The sequence below is a fragment of the Lontra canadensis genome, unplaced genomic scaffold, assembly GCF_010015895.1.
Source record: "Lontra canadensis isolate GAN:19392208 unplaced genomic scaffold, GSC_riverotter_1.0 scaffold78, whole genome shotgun sequence".
Classification (NCBI taxonomy): domain Eukaryota; kingdom Metazoa; phylum Chordata; class Mammalia; order Carnivora; family Mustelidae; genus Lontra; species Lontra canadensis.
The window spans coordinates 6,908,509-6,923,567 of NW_022631072.1; the positions used below are offsets into that span (position 1 = coordinate 6,908,509).

At 35.2% G+C, this 15,059-nt stretch overlaps 1 protein-coding gene across 2 annotated transcripts in view; it reads right to left on the reverse strand.

Annotated features, from left to right (window-relative positions):
- SOS1 (SOS Ras/Rac guanine nucleotide exchange factor 1) overlaps positions 1-15,059 on the reverse strand; it is a 149,225-nt gene that overhangs the window by 43,413 nt on the left and 90,753 nt on the right. For both annotated transcript variants that reach the window (XM_032881959.1, XM_032881960.1), the window contains exon 9: positions 706-833. In XM_032881959.1, the coding sequence (XP_032737850.1) occupies positions 706-833 (128 nt within the window). The remainder of the gene's footprint in view (positions 1-705; positions 834-15,059) is intronic.

The window sequence follows — 15,059 nt, forward strand, 5'->3', positions numbered from 1 at the left end:
TTTTAAAAAGTTGCACTGAGAAGGTTTTCACTAATTCTCCAAATATATTAGTGTTACAAAACTGCACCATTTTAGGAACTAAAGCAACACAGTAGAGACTTTTTTAGTGCTCTAAAAAGAACAAGGACTACTGATGAAATTCTACTCTATAAACTTAGCTATGTAATGATTATTTCTACCTTGGCTACTAAATATTTAGAATGACATATATTAAAAAGTAGCCCAATATGGTGAAAAAAATAATTTAAGAGACTTAAAAAATTATTTAGAAATGTTTAAGTGGACAAGACCTAGAGCTAACAAACATGCACATATTATAATTAAGAAAGTGGAAGCAATGTTATCTGAATTAATACCTCAAGTTACATAATCCCTAAAATAAAGGACACTACCAATTTTACTTTGACAGAACGATGATGCTGACATAAATCTACTCAAGACATTTTTCTCTGTCTCTCCTTTAGCTTACCAGTTGACTCTCAGGAGGTCTTGTCTGGGAGTATGCAAGGAAAATGCACAAATATGAAAGGTTTTTCAAACAATAACAAATTCTCTTGGCTTTGATGTCACTTCCTCTGAAAGACCAAGCTTGTCACTAAAACTATTTTCTTCATTGTTTACTTGAGGAGGGAACTGGGATCCCTGAATTTACACCAGAATATTCAGAGTGAAAGGGAAGATTATTAAAAAAGTAAAAATATTCACCTCAGTCTTCGTTTTGCAAGACTTTTAGAACATATTTTTTCCATACCACTCTGAACATTAAGCAAAGCTGTTATTGCTTGTTTCAAACATTCCTTGTCTTCTTGATCTTCACTCTTTTCTTCTAACTGCTGCAAAGGCAAAATGACAAATCTGAACCCGCAGGACAGTTTTGGACGAAAAGAACAAGGAGCTCATTTTATTCAAGAATGAAAGTAACAGTAATTCAACTCTTTCTGCAACAATAAAATTTTTAAACAGGTCATAAAATATATTCTTTCAAAAAAGTGTTTTCTTCTTTAGGTATTATTTTCTATATTAACATACAACCGAGTTTTCCACATTTAAAAAAAAAAAAGAGCAGAAGCAGTGTTAAAAGATGTCACAGCTTGTGACAGGCAGTAATGTGCAGTTTCTCAGAAGCATTTGTCTGAAAACAGATGAGGGACATAAATTATCTTCTTAATCTGCATAGGATTTGCACAGCAGTAAGCACATAGAGTAGATGTTTTTTCTCAAGTATGGAATTTGGGCTTAGGTTTCTGATTCCAACACTATTATCATAGCAACAGGATGATTCAGAAGACAAATACACAGAGAAAGATGGAGTATAGTGAAGAGGAACTTGAAGACATAAAACCTAGGACCAAATTTTGCCTCTACTTCTGTGTGACATTGGGGCAGATTATCTGACTTCTGAGTTTCATTTTTCCCAGCTGTCAAATGAGGCTTGTAAAAAGCCTGCCCTGCCTACTTAATGGGGTTCTTATTAAAAATCAATGCACTTTGTAATGTACAGTGTAAGTCTAAGTTGTTTTCTTCGTAGTTCTACTACAGAATTAACGTTTGGTATCATGAACTTTGTTTAGTATCATGAACTTTGTCAGCATTCACATGTTAAGATTTTGAGTAAAACCAGGAGTGTACATATTAGTGAAACTCAAGCACATTTTCTTTTAGTGGCAAATATACTATATATGCTAGACAGAAAGTCTATACTTAATAAGGACTGGGTCATCAATAAACACCAATTATCAATATAACAGGTGACTATAATTCAAGCAAGTAGTTAACTGAGGTATGAGTTATAATAGATGATAAGAATTCTGTCAACTTCTCAACCTGTTTCTGGCTACCAAAAAGAAAATGTTAATAAATAACATGTATCAGTAGTTTTCATGCAACATTTAAGAACACTTACTCTATCATAAAGGAAAAGATGTGAGAAGTAAAACCATAAAATATTCAAAGTAATTTGCAAAGGTTTACTTTTCAATGAGCGTAATTATTACTACTTTAAGGATTTATAGTTAAGAGATATTCCTTAAAAATCAACAACATATTCCTTTTCATTTCAGCTGATAAAGATCAGTTATACAAACATACACATACTGATAACTTGTGAAAAGCAGACATACTTCTTACTCAAAGCTTCAACCATTTTTATAAAAATAATTTGCTTTAAAATATCATAAACACTCAGGTATTCCAGAAGAAATAAATATCATACTGTGATGTCTTTTTAATGCTCAGTTTTATCATCCAAATTTTGGATACTAAAACCTCACCATACTTTCAACAAAAGGGACCATCTGCACTTTTTAGTCTCAACTGTTAACTGTGTTTCATGATAATCTCCCAGAAAGGGGGAAAAAATATTTTTTTTCCCCAAAGGATAAAAAAACTTTTATATATATAAAAAAATATGAGATATCATTTACTCATAGTTTTGCTCTTCACTATGGCCAGCTAGATTAAAGGAAGTCAATGGCCAACTGTTCATAAAAAGGAAGCTATTAGGTTTTTACTTAATGGATATTACGGGTAGGCTGAAGGCTGGGCTTTGGGCATTCTCTCAAAACACTCTCCATTCCTATCATTCTGGAACTACTTGCATCTCATATGGCAGAATTTTGGGTGACAAAACATAACCATTAACCTTACTGAGTTTAGGCTTCCAACGCAGCAATCTCACACTGAAAGCAATGTTCATTAAGAAAGGGCAAAATTGTATGTGGTGTACCAAAAGTACCACTAAAAACTATTTCACTGAGTTCTTTCAGAATGTAATTCCTCCAACATTTGAGTCAGTAGAACATAAGGTAAGTTTTTAGTCTTAACGAGCTGGCACCAAGAGGTAGCAGAATACTGAATCTTTCATATTCTATCCTTTTATTTTTTTATATTAATTCAGGCAAACATACCTAAAGTCATACAAAAACACACAGTTTTAGCACATGTAAAAAGAGCATGAAAGTAACCAATCCACTGAGACACGCATTTGATTTTCTATTCTAAAAATGTTTCAAGCTTTTGGTCATTTATCTACTATTTAACTATAACATTTCACATATAGAATATACCAGTATCTCGAAAGTATTGTTAATACATTTTAAACCCACAAACCCAAAGTCTATGTCAAACCCATAAGACTTTACTTATGGAGTAATTTTTAAATGCAATTTTTACCTTCATAGCATTACCTGAGCATCTAAAGTAAATTTCAATGTAATTAATGACCTTTCTCATAAGCACTTTTGCTTAACATAGCTGATATAAACCAGGCACTGGTGCTGAATAATTGAAGCTAACTACCATGAAAGCGGTGGCTTGTTGTTGCTACAGAAACAAAGCAGTGGCAAAGAGTTCACTTAATTCACAACATATAAGGGCTTCCTTTTGTTTAAAAAACACAAAACCTTTGAATTCATGTTTTTATTTCTAGAAATTAATTTTTCCAACATGAGATTCTGTAAAATGAAGAAACTGCCATGCACTTGATGGTGGAGACAGGCAAGACCCAGGATTTCTCAGTTCAAGAACCTTTTCAATATACTACCTAAAAAACTGATATAACTTAGAAATGCCTATTAAAAAAAATACTTAACAAAACCTATTCCATTCAAATAGGTACATTGCAATGCACAGGATGACAAAATATATAATCAAGAAATATGTAATTGTCTAATGTTTGGGACATGGAATAAACATTTTTATTTTAAATATTGTGTGTGTATGTGTGTGTGTGTGTGTGTATACACACACATATATATATGTGTGTATATATATATATATACACACATATATATATAAATTTATATTTATATATATATATATAAATAAAAAGAGCTTATCACAGAATGGGAAAACACAAGCAAAGATGGGGATCGTGTTTTGACCATGGAATGGTTACCTATATACTCTTTAAAGATGCTAAGAACAGATTACAAAGTGGAAAATACATGGTCAACTGGTAAATTTAATTTACTAGTCCTGTAAACAAATGTATGGAATACTACCCAAATTATTCCAGAAACCAACGAATTAAGCCAACTGCTCCTGACTCTTTGCTATCTCATAATTTACACATCCCTTTAAAGGCTGAACACAAGAAAGGCAAGAATCCTCAACTATTCTTTTACAGTAGCAGCACAACTAGAAAGTATGGGTGGAAAAAGATGCAATTCATAACTAATATGAGATTTAGAGATTGTCTGCAGACTTCAATTACTCATGCTACTTAAGTTAAAAAGTACACTTCATAATCAGTTCCTTTCCCTTCAAAAGTTGTTTTATCAGTACTGATTTTATATATACAGATAATTTTCTTAAAATACACAAAATTTCAACCAGTAAGTGATGTTAATGATATTAACAAAATTTGATCTTCTTTTACTTAATCAGCCTAAACCCTCATTTTCCCCCAAGGGAAATGGAATAAATAGTGTAAATTCATAGTATAAACAGCATAAACTTATAGTACAAATAGTACAGCTTTTCCATTATTATAAATCATATAATACCTTTATTAAATTAGCCAGTATATTAAATTAGCCAATATAAAAATGAAATCTTTTTTTTTTTTTTTAAGATTTTTTATTTATTTATTTGAGAGAGAGACAGTGAGAGAGAGCATGAGTGAGGAGAAGGTCAGAGAGAGAAGCAGACTCCCCGCGGAGCCGGGAGCCCGATGCAGGACTCGATCCCGGGACTCCAGGATCATGACCTGAGCCGAAGGCAGTCGTCCAACCAACTGAGCCACCCAGGCGTCCCTAAAAATGAAATCTTAAAATATAAATTGTAACATGACTTATAATTCACTGTTAGGAAAGAAATGCAAAATTCTCAAAGTTTTTGAGGGAAGTCACAAATATATTTAGATAATTAAGTATGGTCCCTTATATATTTAGAGTATTAATAGCAGCCGAGTGGGGAAAAAAACTCAAAAGGGCATATCTACAGGGGAAAGCCCATCAAGTGCCATTTGGAATGAAATTAGCAAATACTTGCCCTTCACTGTTTCCCCTCCTACTGCTGTAAACATCACAGTCATAACCAATACTGCAGAAAAGCTTTATAAAAATGCAAGAATTTCCAGTAATGGCAGTGAAGTTAGGAAGTCTTGAGAGCCCTCCCACAGGTAACAATTATATAATCTGGACAAAATGTAAAAATAACTATTTGCAGGCACTGGGAAACATCTCGAAGAAAGCATAAACCACCAGCAGCAATTACTCTTGAAAAGCTACAACTCCCAAGTGTATACACTTGCAAGATTAAGGCTTTCCCCAACCTCTCAGGGCAACACAGTGGGGAAGAGTGAGAGGAAAAGAGCCTCTACAGGCTAGAGATCGAAGAGGACAGTTTAGGAGGAAATTTAAGGGGGAAATCTGGAAATGAATGAACTGCAGAAGCACTGAAATCCAAAATCTGAAAATAAACTCTCTCCAAGTACCTGGCTGATGCACGGGAAGACCCACAGGAGGCAAAAGAGCAGACAGAGACCAAAGAGGAATCTACTTGTGAAAGTAGAATCTACTCGTGAAAGCTCTATTGGATGAGTTCTGAGGCTCTTTAAGAACTGAGTTTAGTCCCCAAATGTACAAAGCTCAGGCAGCAGAAAGCTGAAGACACTGGTTTCAAGCACCAGGGGATAGAGCCTAAAGCTGACAGAGTAGCTGGAAATTAAGGGGGAAATCTCCGGGCATAAGGAAACCACAGAGACTGTGCCCCCAAATCTGAACTAATCCCTGCCCAAGTACTTGTCTGACTGCCAAATCACACATGTGTAAGGGAGACCCAAGAGAATCAGCTAAAAAAGCTACATATGGAAATCCTAGAAAGTGAAGAGAGATATCAGTTGCTTCATAATACAGAAGAGATCAATTTGCAGATGAATCCAGGAAAAGTTAACTGCATACTAAAGTAAAAAACCAATATTCCAAAAACAAGAAACCCAACAATCCTCCACACAATAGAATCTAGAATTGTTAACGAGCAAACAACAGGGAAATGTGACCCATGTTCAGGGGGAAAAAAGTCAGTTAATAGAAACTCCAAGTGGGCCTGAATGCTGAATTTAAGAAGGGCTTCAAAGTGGCTTTTATGATCATATTCAAAGAATTAAAGGAAAACATGGTCTTACTGAGTGGACAGATAGGGAGTCTGTGGAAACTGTAAAACAAAATCCAAATGGAAATTCTATAGTAAGCAAGATAATAACTAATAGTTCACTTGACAGATTAATAAAATACTAATATGAAGAACAAGGAAGGATAAGATTAAAGAAGAATGAACAGTCTTACAGATCTGTGGGACAACACAAAGTAGTTCAACACACATCCAACTGGAGCTCCAGAAGGAAGGGAAGTGAAATAAAAAATGGCAGAAAAATGCAAGCATAATGTAAAAACAAGTTAAAATCTGAAGTGTGGAAAGGAGTCTGAAACTTTAAACAGGATATTAACCCTAAAAAGTGTTAGACATAACACTCATTTATGAAAATAAGATACTTTAAAAAAACCATCTCCCTGTTTTTAGCAGAGAGAAGATTACCAAAATTATAAATGCACCTCACAGTTTAGTTGATTTAAAATTTAAAATTAGAATAGTACAACAGTCAGCTGTTTACTGTTTCTTGTTACAATGGCTACTGAATTATACTATCTTATGTTTAACTTCAGACACTTGATGTCTACAGTCAGATGGAATACCATTTAAGCTCACTGCTCTAAGTCCACGGTTTCTGGATAAGAATTTCCAAATTTAGAAATCTAGTTCAACGGAATGGAAGCTTAAAGAGACCTCCGTAGGGCTTATTTTTATGACAGAATCTACACTTTCTAAGTCATCTCTTATTGCTGGTATTAAGTCATCAACTCATGGCAGTACAAAAAAATAGTGTGGGGGCGCATGGGTGGCTTAGTCTTTAAGCATCTGCCTTCGACTCAGGTCATGATCCCAGGGTCCTAGGATGGAGCCGCATTGGGCTCCCTACTCAGCGGGAAGCCTGCTTCTCCCTTTGCTTGTATTCCTGCTCTTGCTATGTCTGTCAAATAAATAAATAAAATCTTAAAAAAAAAAAAAAAGTCTGAAGCATAGAGCAGTTAAACCAGATGCAAAACATGAAAAAAAAATTAGATAAAAAATGATCTAGTGTAGATGTTTGATATTGCCCAGCTCCCAAACTGGAAAAGCACCAAATCAAAGCCATTAACAAATGTATACAACCGGTTTGTAGTCGGGGTTTGCAGGGCAGCTTTCTTTACAAAGAGTTTTTGGCACACTATGTGAAGGCCACTAGTGGGTGTTCAAAGTGTATGATGTAGCACAATTTATATTTCACTCTTCCAATTTGTTTTGTGTAGCATTAAAAAAAAATTTTTATTTGACAGAGCACAAGCAAGGGGATCCGTAAAAGGAAAGGGAGAAGCAGGTTTTCCACCGAGCAGGGAGCCAGATATGGGGCTCAATCCCAGAACCCTAGGATCATGACCTGAGCTAAAGGCAGACGCTTAACCATCTGAGCTACCCAGATGCCCCTTCTTCAGCACTTTTTTTTTTTTTTTTAAGATTTTATTTATTTATTTGACAGACAGGGATCACAAGTAGGCAGAGAGGCAGGAAGAGAGAGAGGAAGAGAAGCAGGCTCCCCACTGAGCAGAGAGCCCAATGCAGGGCTCAATCCCAGGACCCTGGGATCATGACCTGAGCTGGAGGCAGAGGCTTTAAGCCACTGAGCCAGACAGACGCCCCTTGTTCAGCATTTTTTTTAAGAAAGACTATTTTGGGGGGATAAAAATCTCTTAATTTTAACATTTCTCAATTTTTTATCCTAAATTTTCCACTCACTGTACCATTCACTTCTAAGATTTTATCTGTAATCCTTTCCCACAATTCCAGTACTTAAACATTTGTGGCTACAATTTTTGTAATATTTGCGATCTTAAGGGGAAAAGGGTCAATCTTCAAATCAGTCTGCTATGCAAAAATCTAGGAATATTAGAAAATTTAACGTTAAATTTTTTTTAAAGATTTTATTTATTTATTTGACAGAAATCACAAGCAGGCAGAGAGGCAGGCAGAGAGAGAGAGTAGGAAGCAGGCTCCCCACCGAGCAGAGAGCCCGACGTGGGGCTTGATCTCAGGACCCCGAGATCATGACCCGAGCTGAAGGCAGAGGCTTTAACCCACTGAGACACCCAGGTGCCCTTAATGTTAGATTTTTTTAAATTTCTTTTCAAATATTTTATTTTAATCTCTACATCCAAATGGGGCTCAAATTTATAATCCCAAGATCAAGAGTCACATGCTCTACCAACTGAGCCAGCAAGACACTCCAAATTTTAAATTTTAATACAGAGAAAGAGTCTAACCACATGAGTCTTCAGATTAAAGTTGTTAGTGTTCTTATTTTCTAAAATAAAGCTTGTGACCAAGATAAACACTGCAATGTTATAATGAAATAACATCAACTACAATACTTACTATTCTGTTGGTCCTCAATTTAATCTTACTTAAAAACACATGGTTGTTATGATGTGTTAAAATTAAACCCGGACATGTTTTCTCCCAATTATTTTGCTAATCTTGTACTTTTTATTACCAATAAAACCTAAGAAAGGTATAGAGATTTTAAGTGTTAAATTTTCTATTTTTTCATTTAAGACAAAGCATACATGATAACCCCAAACCCAGTTATATACACTTAGTCTTATTCAGATGATTATGTTAGTAATTTTGAATTCCTGTCCATTTTTACCTGGCTATAGCCCATCCTGCCACAAGTCCATTGGCTTTTCACTAGATTTTTGTGACTAAAATTAATTTTAAAGTCTACGATCAGTATGAAATTATAGTTAAATTGGGTTAATAAAAACAATATATGTATATATTGGTTTAAGAAAGACATTATATACTGGAAAATCAGAAAACCAAAAATGAATATAATTCTACAGCATACCAAAAACTAATTGTAATGGGTTGAACTATATTCAAGTCCTAACCTCTGGTATCTGCGAACGTGATCTTATTTGAAAACTGGGTCTTTGCAGATATAATCAGGTTGAGATAAGGTCAGACTGGATTAGGGTGGGCCCTACACCTGTTGACTCAGCACCTTTGTAGGAGAAAGGAGGAGACTTGGATGCAGAGATAAAAGAAGAACGTGGAGCTACCAGGAAAGCCATGTGAAGATGGAGGGAAGGAATGAAGCGATGGCATCAACAAGCCAAGAGCTACCGAGGATTGCTAGGATCCACCATAAGCTAAGAGACAGGATTCTGCTCTAAAGTCTTTAAAGGGACTGTGGCTCTGCTGACACCCTAATTTTGGATTTCTAATCTCCAAAACCGTGAAAGTACAAATTTTTGTTGTTTTTAAGCCACGCAGTCTGTGGTACTTTGCTCTGGCAGCCCTAGGAAATGAATATACTAATGTACGTTTAACGGTAAAGATCTGAAGCCATTTTTTTTTTTTTTAATTGAGGGGAACTTACTTTTCCTTAGATTATATGGTCAACATATTTACACAGTCCCAAGTAACAACTCTAAATTTGTTTAATAAAGCAAATCAAACTTCACATAGAAAAAAGAGTATTATTTTTCAGTTTCAGTAGTATTCAAGTCTTAATTACTTAACTAAACTTTTACTTTCTGAATTTATAAAGTTTAAAGAATTCTAAGTTTCCAGGGCACCTGCGTGGTTCCGTCTGTTAAGCGTCCGACTGTTGATTTTGGCTCAGATCGTGATCTTGGGGTCACGGGATTGAGCCCTGCATTAGGCTCTGTGCTCAGCAGGGAGTTGCTAGAGATTCTCTCCTCCTTCTTCCTCTTTTTATTTTTTTTAAAAGATTTATTTATTTTACAGAGAGTGCGCATGAGCAAGCATAGGGCAGGGGAGAGGGGAAGAGTGAGAGAGTGTAAGAAACTTTAGCAGACTGTGCTGAGCATGGAGTCTGATGAGGGGCTTGATCCCAACATCATGAAATCACAACCTGAGCCAAAACCAAGAGTTGGACGCTTAACGAACTGTGCCACACAGAGGTCCCAGATTCCCTCCTTCTCAGTCTACTCCTTGCCCCTGTTCATGAACTCAATCTCTAATAAATAAATAAATTAATTAATTAATGAACCTTATTAAAAAATTCTAAGTTTCCAAAATTAGTTTAATTATATACAATTTATAGTCAAGCTTCTTTGAAAATGTAAGACATTTATAGGAATTCTAAGAAAATTATTATTTTTGCCATTATTTTTTAACAAGTATTTATTATCTAACTGCCAGACACTACTAGGCATGAGAATTCAAAGCTACTCAGGGCTCACATCCACTCTGTGTGGAGCACAGTCTAAAACAAGGTAGACAAAAATGGGACAAGTTCTATGAGGAAGTATGATGAGAGGGAACTCAGTAAAAGGATCAGCCTAGGGAACCAAGGGAAACTTGCAGAGAAACCAAGATTTGAACAAACTCTTTGACAAGTAGGAATTTCTCAGATGAAAGGGGATGGCAGAAATAGAAGAAAAAGTCCAGGAAACAGGAACAAAAGCAAAGTGGAATTCTGAACAGGTCTGATATATATCCAGGGCTGCTAAAAATTATCTTATGGGTAAAGCACAAGGTAGGAAAGACTAGGTATTGAGATGAGCTAGAAAGAGGCTAAAGAATTTAGACTTTGGGTCGAAGCTGATAGGGAACCAACTGCACTTCTTAAACTAAATGTTCCATGAGGCATAAAGGCCATATAGGAAGCCACTATAGTCCCAGCAAGACATGCGGGGGTGTGGGGGGAGCGGGGGCAGGGGGCGAGGCTGGACTAAGCCAGTGTTAGTGTTAGTGAAATGTAGGGAACAAAGTAACTTCCAGAAATGTATTATGTTTTAAAGATTTACTTATTTATTTGAAAGAGAGAGAGAGGGAGAGAACGAGCGAGCACACATACAGGGATAGAGTAGGGGTAGAGGGAGAGGGAGAGAGACTCCCAAGCAGACTTTACACTGGATGTAGAGCCTGACACCAGGCCAATCTCACGACCCTGAGATCACGACCTGAACCAAAACCATAAGTTGGATGCTTAACTGACTGCACCACCCAAATGCCCCAGAAATGTATTGTTTTAAAAGGCCTTTATGCCTGCAACTGCACCAAAACAAAACGAAACAAAAACAAAAACCTACTAGAACTGGTAAATGAATTCAGTAAGGTCTCAGGATACACAATTAATATACAGACATCTGTTACATTTTTATATGTTAGCAATGAAGTAGCAGAAAGACAATGTAAGAAAACAATACAATTTACAATTGCACCAAAAATAACAAAGTACCTAGAAATAAATTAAACCAGGAGGTGAAAGACCTGTACTCCAAAAACTATAAAACACTGATAAAAGAAACTCAGAGGACACAAACAAATGGAAAGACATAAATATTCCACACTCATGGATTAGAAAAATCAATACTGTTAAAATGTCCATACTACCCAAAGCAATCTACAGATTTAACATAATCCCTATCGAAACACTAACATTTTTTGTGGAACTAGACAAATAATACTAAAATTTGAATGAAACTACACAAGAAACTAAATAGCCAAAGCAATCTTGAGATAGAACAACAAAGCTGGATGTATCAGAATCCCCATTATAAAGCTATAGTAATCAAAACAGTATGGCACTGGCACAAAAACAGACACATAGATCGAAAGAACTAAATAGAGACCCCAGAAATAAACCCCACTTATATGGTCATTTAATCTGCAGCAAAGAAAGCAAGACTATGCAATGGGTAAAAAACATTCTCTTCAACAAGTGGTGCTGGGAACACTGGACAGCTATATACAAAAGAATGAAACTGGACCACTTTCTTGCACCATACATAAAAATAAACTCCAAATGGATGTAAGACCAAAATGTGTGACCTGAAACCATAAAACTCCTAGAAGAAAACAGGCATTCATTTCTTATTGATATTGGCTATAGAAACATTTTTCTAGACATATCGCCTCAGGCAAGGAAAATAAGCAAAATTAAACTTTGGGTCTATACCAAAATAAAAAGCTTTTGCAAAGTGAAGGAAACAAACAAGAAAAATAAGAAGGCTCCCTATTGCATGGGAGATATTTGCAAATGATAGATCCAATAAGAGGTTACTACCCATGATGTATACTAAACAAACTTAGGGACCCCTGGGTGGCTCAGTCAGTTAAGCATCTGCCTTTGGCTCAAGTCATGACCCCAGGGTCCTGGATTGGGCTCCTTGCTCAGTGGGGAACCTTTTTCTCCCTCTGCCTCTGCCTACTACCCACCCCCCCCCACTTGTGCTCTCTCTTTCTGACAAATAAATAAATAAAATATTTAAAAAAAACAAAAACAAAACAAAACAAAAAAACCCATATACAACTCAATGCCAAAACCCACAAGTAATCCAATTAAAAAATGGGTAGAGGACATGAATAGACATTTCTCCAAAGACGACATACAGATATCCAACAGAGCACATGAAAAGATGCTCAACATCACTAATCATCAGGGAAACACAAATCAAAACTACAATGAGATATCACCTTCCACTTAATCAAAGTGGCTAAAATAAAAAACACAAGAAATAACAAGTGCTGGTGAGAATGTGGAGAAAAAGGAACCCTCATGTGCTGTTGGTGGGAATGTAAATTGGTCAGACACTACGAAAAATAGTATGGTGGTTCCTCAAAAAATTAAAAATATGATCCTGTAATTCCGCTACTGGGTATTTACCTAAGGAACATAAAAACACTAATTTGAAAAGATATACACACTCCATTTATTACAGCATTATTTACCATAGCCAAATTATGGAAGCAGCCCAAGTGTCCACCAATAGATGAATAAAGAAGATGTGGTATACATATACAATGGAATATTATCCGCTTATAAAAATGAACGAGATTTTGCCATTTCTAACAATATGGATGGACCTGCAATGTAATGCTAGATGAAATAAGTCAATGAGAGAAAGACCAATACCACATGATTTCACTCATCTGTGGAATTTAAGAAAAAAACAAATGAACAACAAAGAAAAAAGAGGACAAACAAAAAACCAAATTTAAATACAGAGAACAAACTGATGGTTGCCATAGGGAAGGTAGGTGAGAATCCCCTGAAGTAGTTTAAGGGGATTAAGAGTACACCTATCTCAAGGAGCACTAAGTAATGTACAGAAGCACTGAATCATTATAATATACACCCGAAACTAATACAACACTGTGTGTTAATTATACTTCAACAAACATAAAACAAAAATATAGAAGGGTTTCATGGTTTATCTAATTTGGGAAACTCTAGAAAACCATTAGATTGCTTCATTGCACAATTTTACAAAGTCTAAATATTCTAACATATTTTGAAAATTTCTAGGAGTATATAATTAAGGATGTAGTCTTTCTCCAACATATCTGACCACTGCACATCCTCCCCCACAACTTTTTATTTAGAATATCTCATGGGACTAGCATCTCAAAGAATATTCCTTGAAAATACTGCTCAATGAAAATATTTAATTAAGCAACATACCAACAAATAGAAATTGAAAATAAGTACAAATAATACATTAATACTGACGGGATGCAGAATAAAAAGGAGGGATCACAGTCCATGGGATTAACTAGGCAAGGTTTCCCACTCAATATACTGCAATTCTGCAGTGGAACCTTAGGCAGTAAGATGAATTAGGGATACATATGCTTAAACCAGTAGAAATCTTTTAAATTCCTGAATGATGTCTTAATTTAAAAATTCTATTATCACAACTTAACAATTTAAAACATTTTTAATTGCCTGTATTTGGGGGAGTAAATAATTACTTATATTATTAAGATGATTAGATTTTACAGCCTTTTCAACCTTCATCAGAACTTCTTGTTCTTATTTATAAATTAAAAAATGCTTCTGGGTTTCATCTGGCTTTTAATGCTTCAGAATTTCATTACAGTCTCAGGTTAAAATCCCATTATCACATAAACTATTACAAACAAGGATTCTATGTAACAAACTTGTTTGCAAATATCCTGTTAGGACTATGGTTTGTCATAATGAATTCTTTGTAAAGAATGGTTTTGTATAACAAATGCTTCCTCTTGATTATCCTCTTAAAATAATCATTCTATTTTACCAAAGACCTTAAATGGTATGCTGTTTTCAGTCTAGAATGGAGAGTTAAGAGCTCTGTAATTCTGCTTGGTGATTAAATCCTTTACCTCCCTTGGTCCTTCTCTAGTTCAAACATTCCTACTTGAGAATCTAACTAAGGTCCAAATCACTACAATGTAAAAAGAGTGGGACATCATTCACTGATTCATTATAGAGAGCCCATTTCAGCATGTACTTCTGCAAACTGTAAATATAATTTCTACTAATAAATTTTCTGTAACAAAATCATGATATTAAATAGAATTTTTCTTTAATGAAGCAAACATTCTTTTAAAAGCTTAAGAAATAATAATATTAATCCATGTCTTATTTTGTCTCTTTGGGGCTAGTCCATTAAGGGTAAACAGAGTATCTCTATCATTTCATCCCTTATTTAAAATTTTTGAAAAAAAAACCTGATGTTTTTTAGGACATATTATCCATAGTCCAAAGAAGATATCATTAGATGTTTACATAAGAAGTTTAAAAGTAAATGGCTTTTTTTTCTTTTAAGATTTTATTTATTTGACAGACAAGAGACACAGCAAGAGAGGGAACACAAGCAAGGGGAGTGGGAGAAGGAGAAACAGGCTTCACATTGAGAAGGGAGCCCAACACAGGGCTCGATTCCAGGACCCTGGGATCATGACCTGAGCCAAAGGCAGGTGCTTAACAACTGAGCCACCCAGACACCGGAAAAGTAAATCACTTTGAGCTATACCAATGAATTATAACTTATACAGGCTAAGTGTCCCTTTTTCCCTAATTTCAGTGTGTAAAAGGAAGAGGGGGAAAAAACTCAAAATCCTTTCCTTTTAGACAGTGCTTCTTAAATTGTATATTTTGAACTGTGACTGAATAAGGAATTTTTACTGGGATTATACATAATTCACTGTTTCTAAGGTAATGT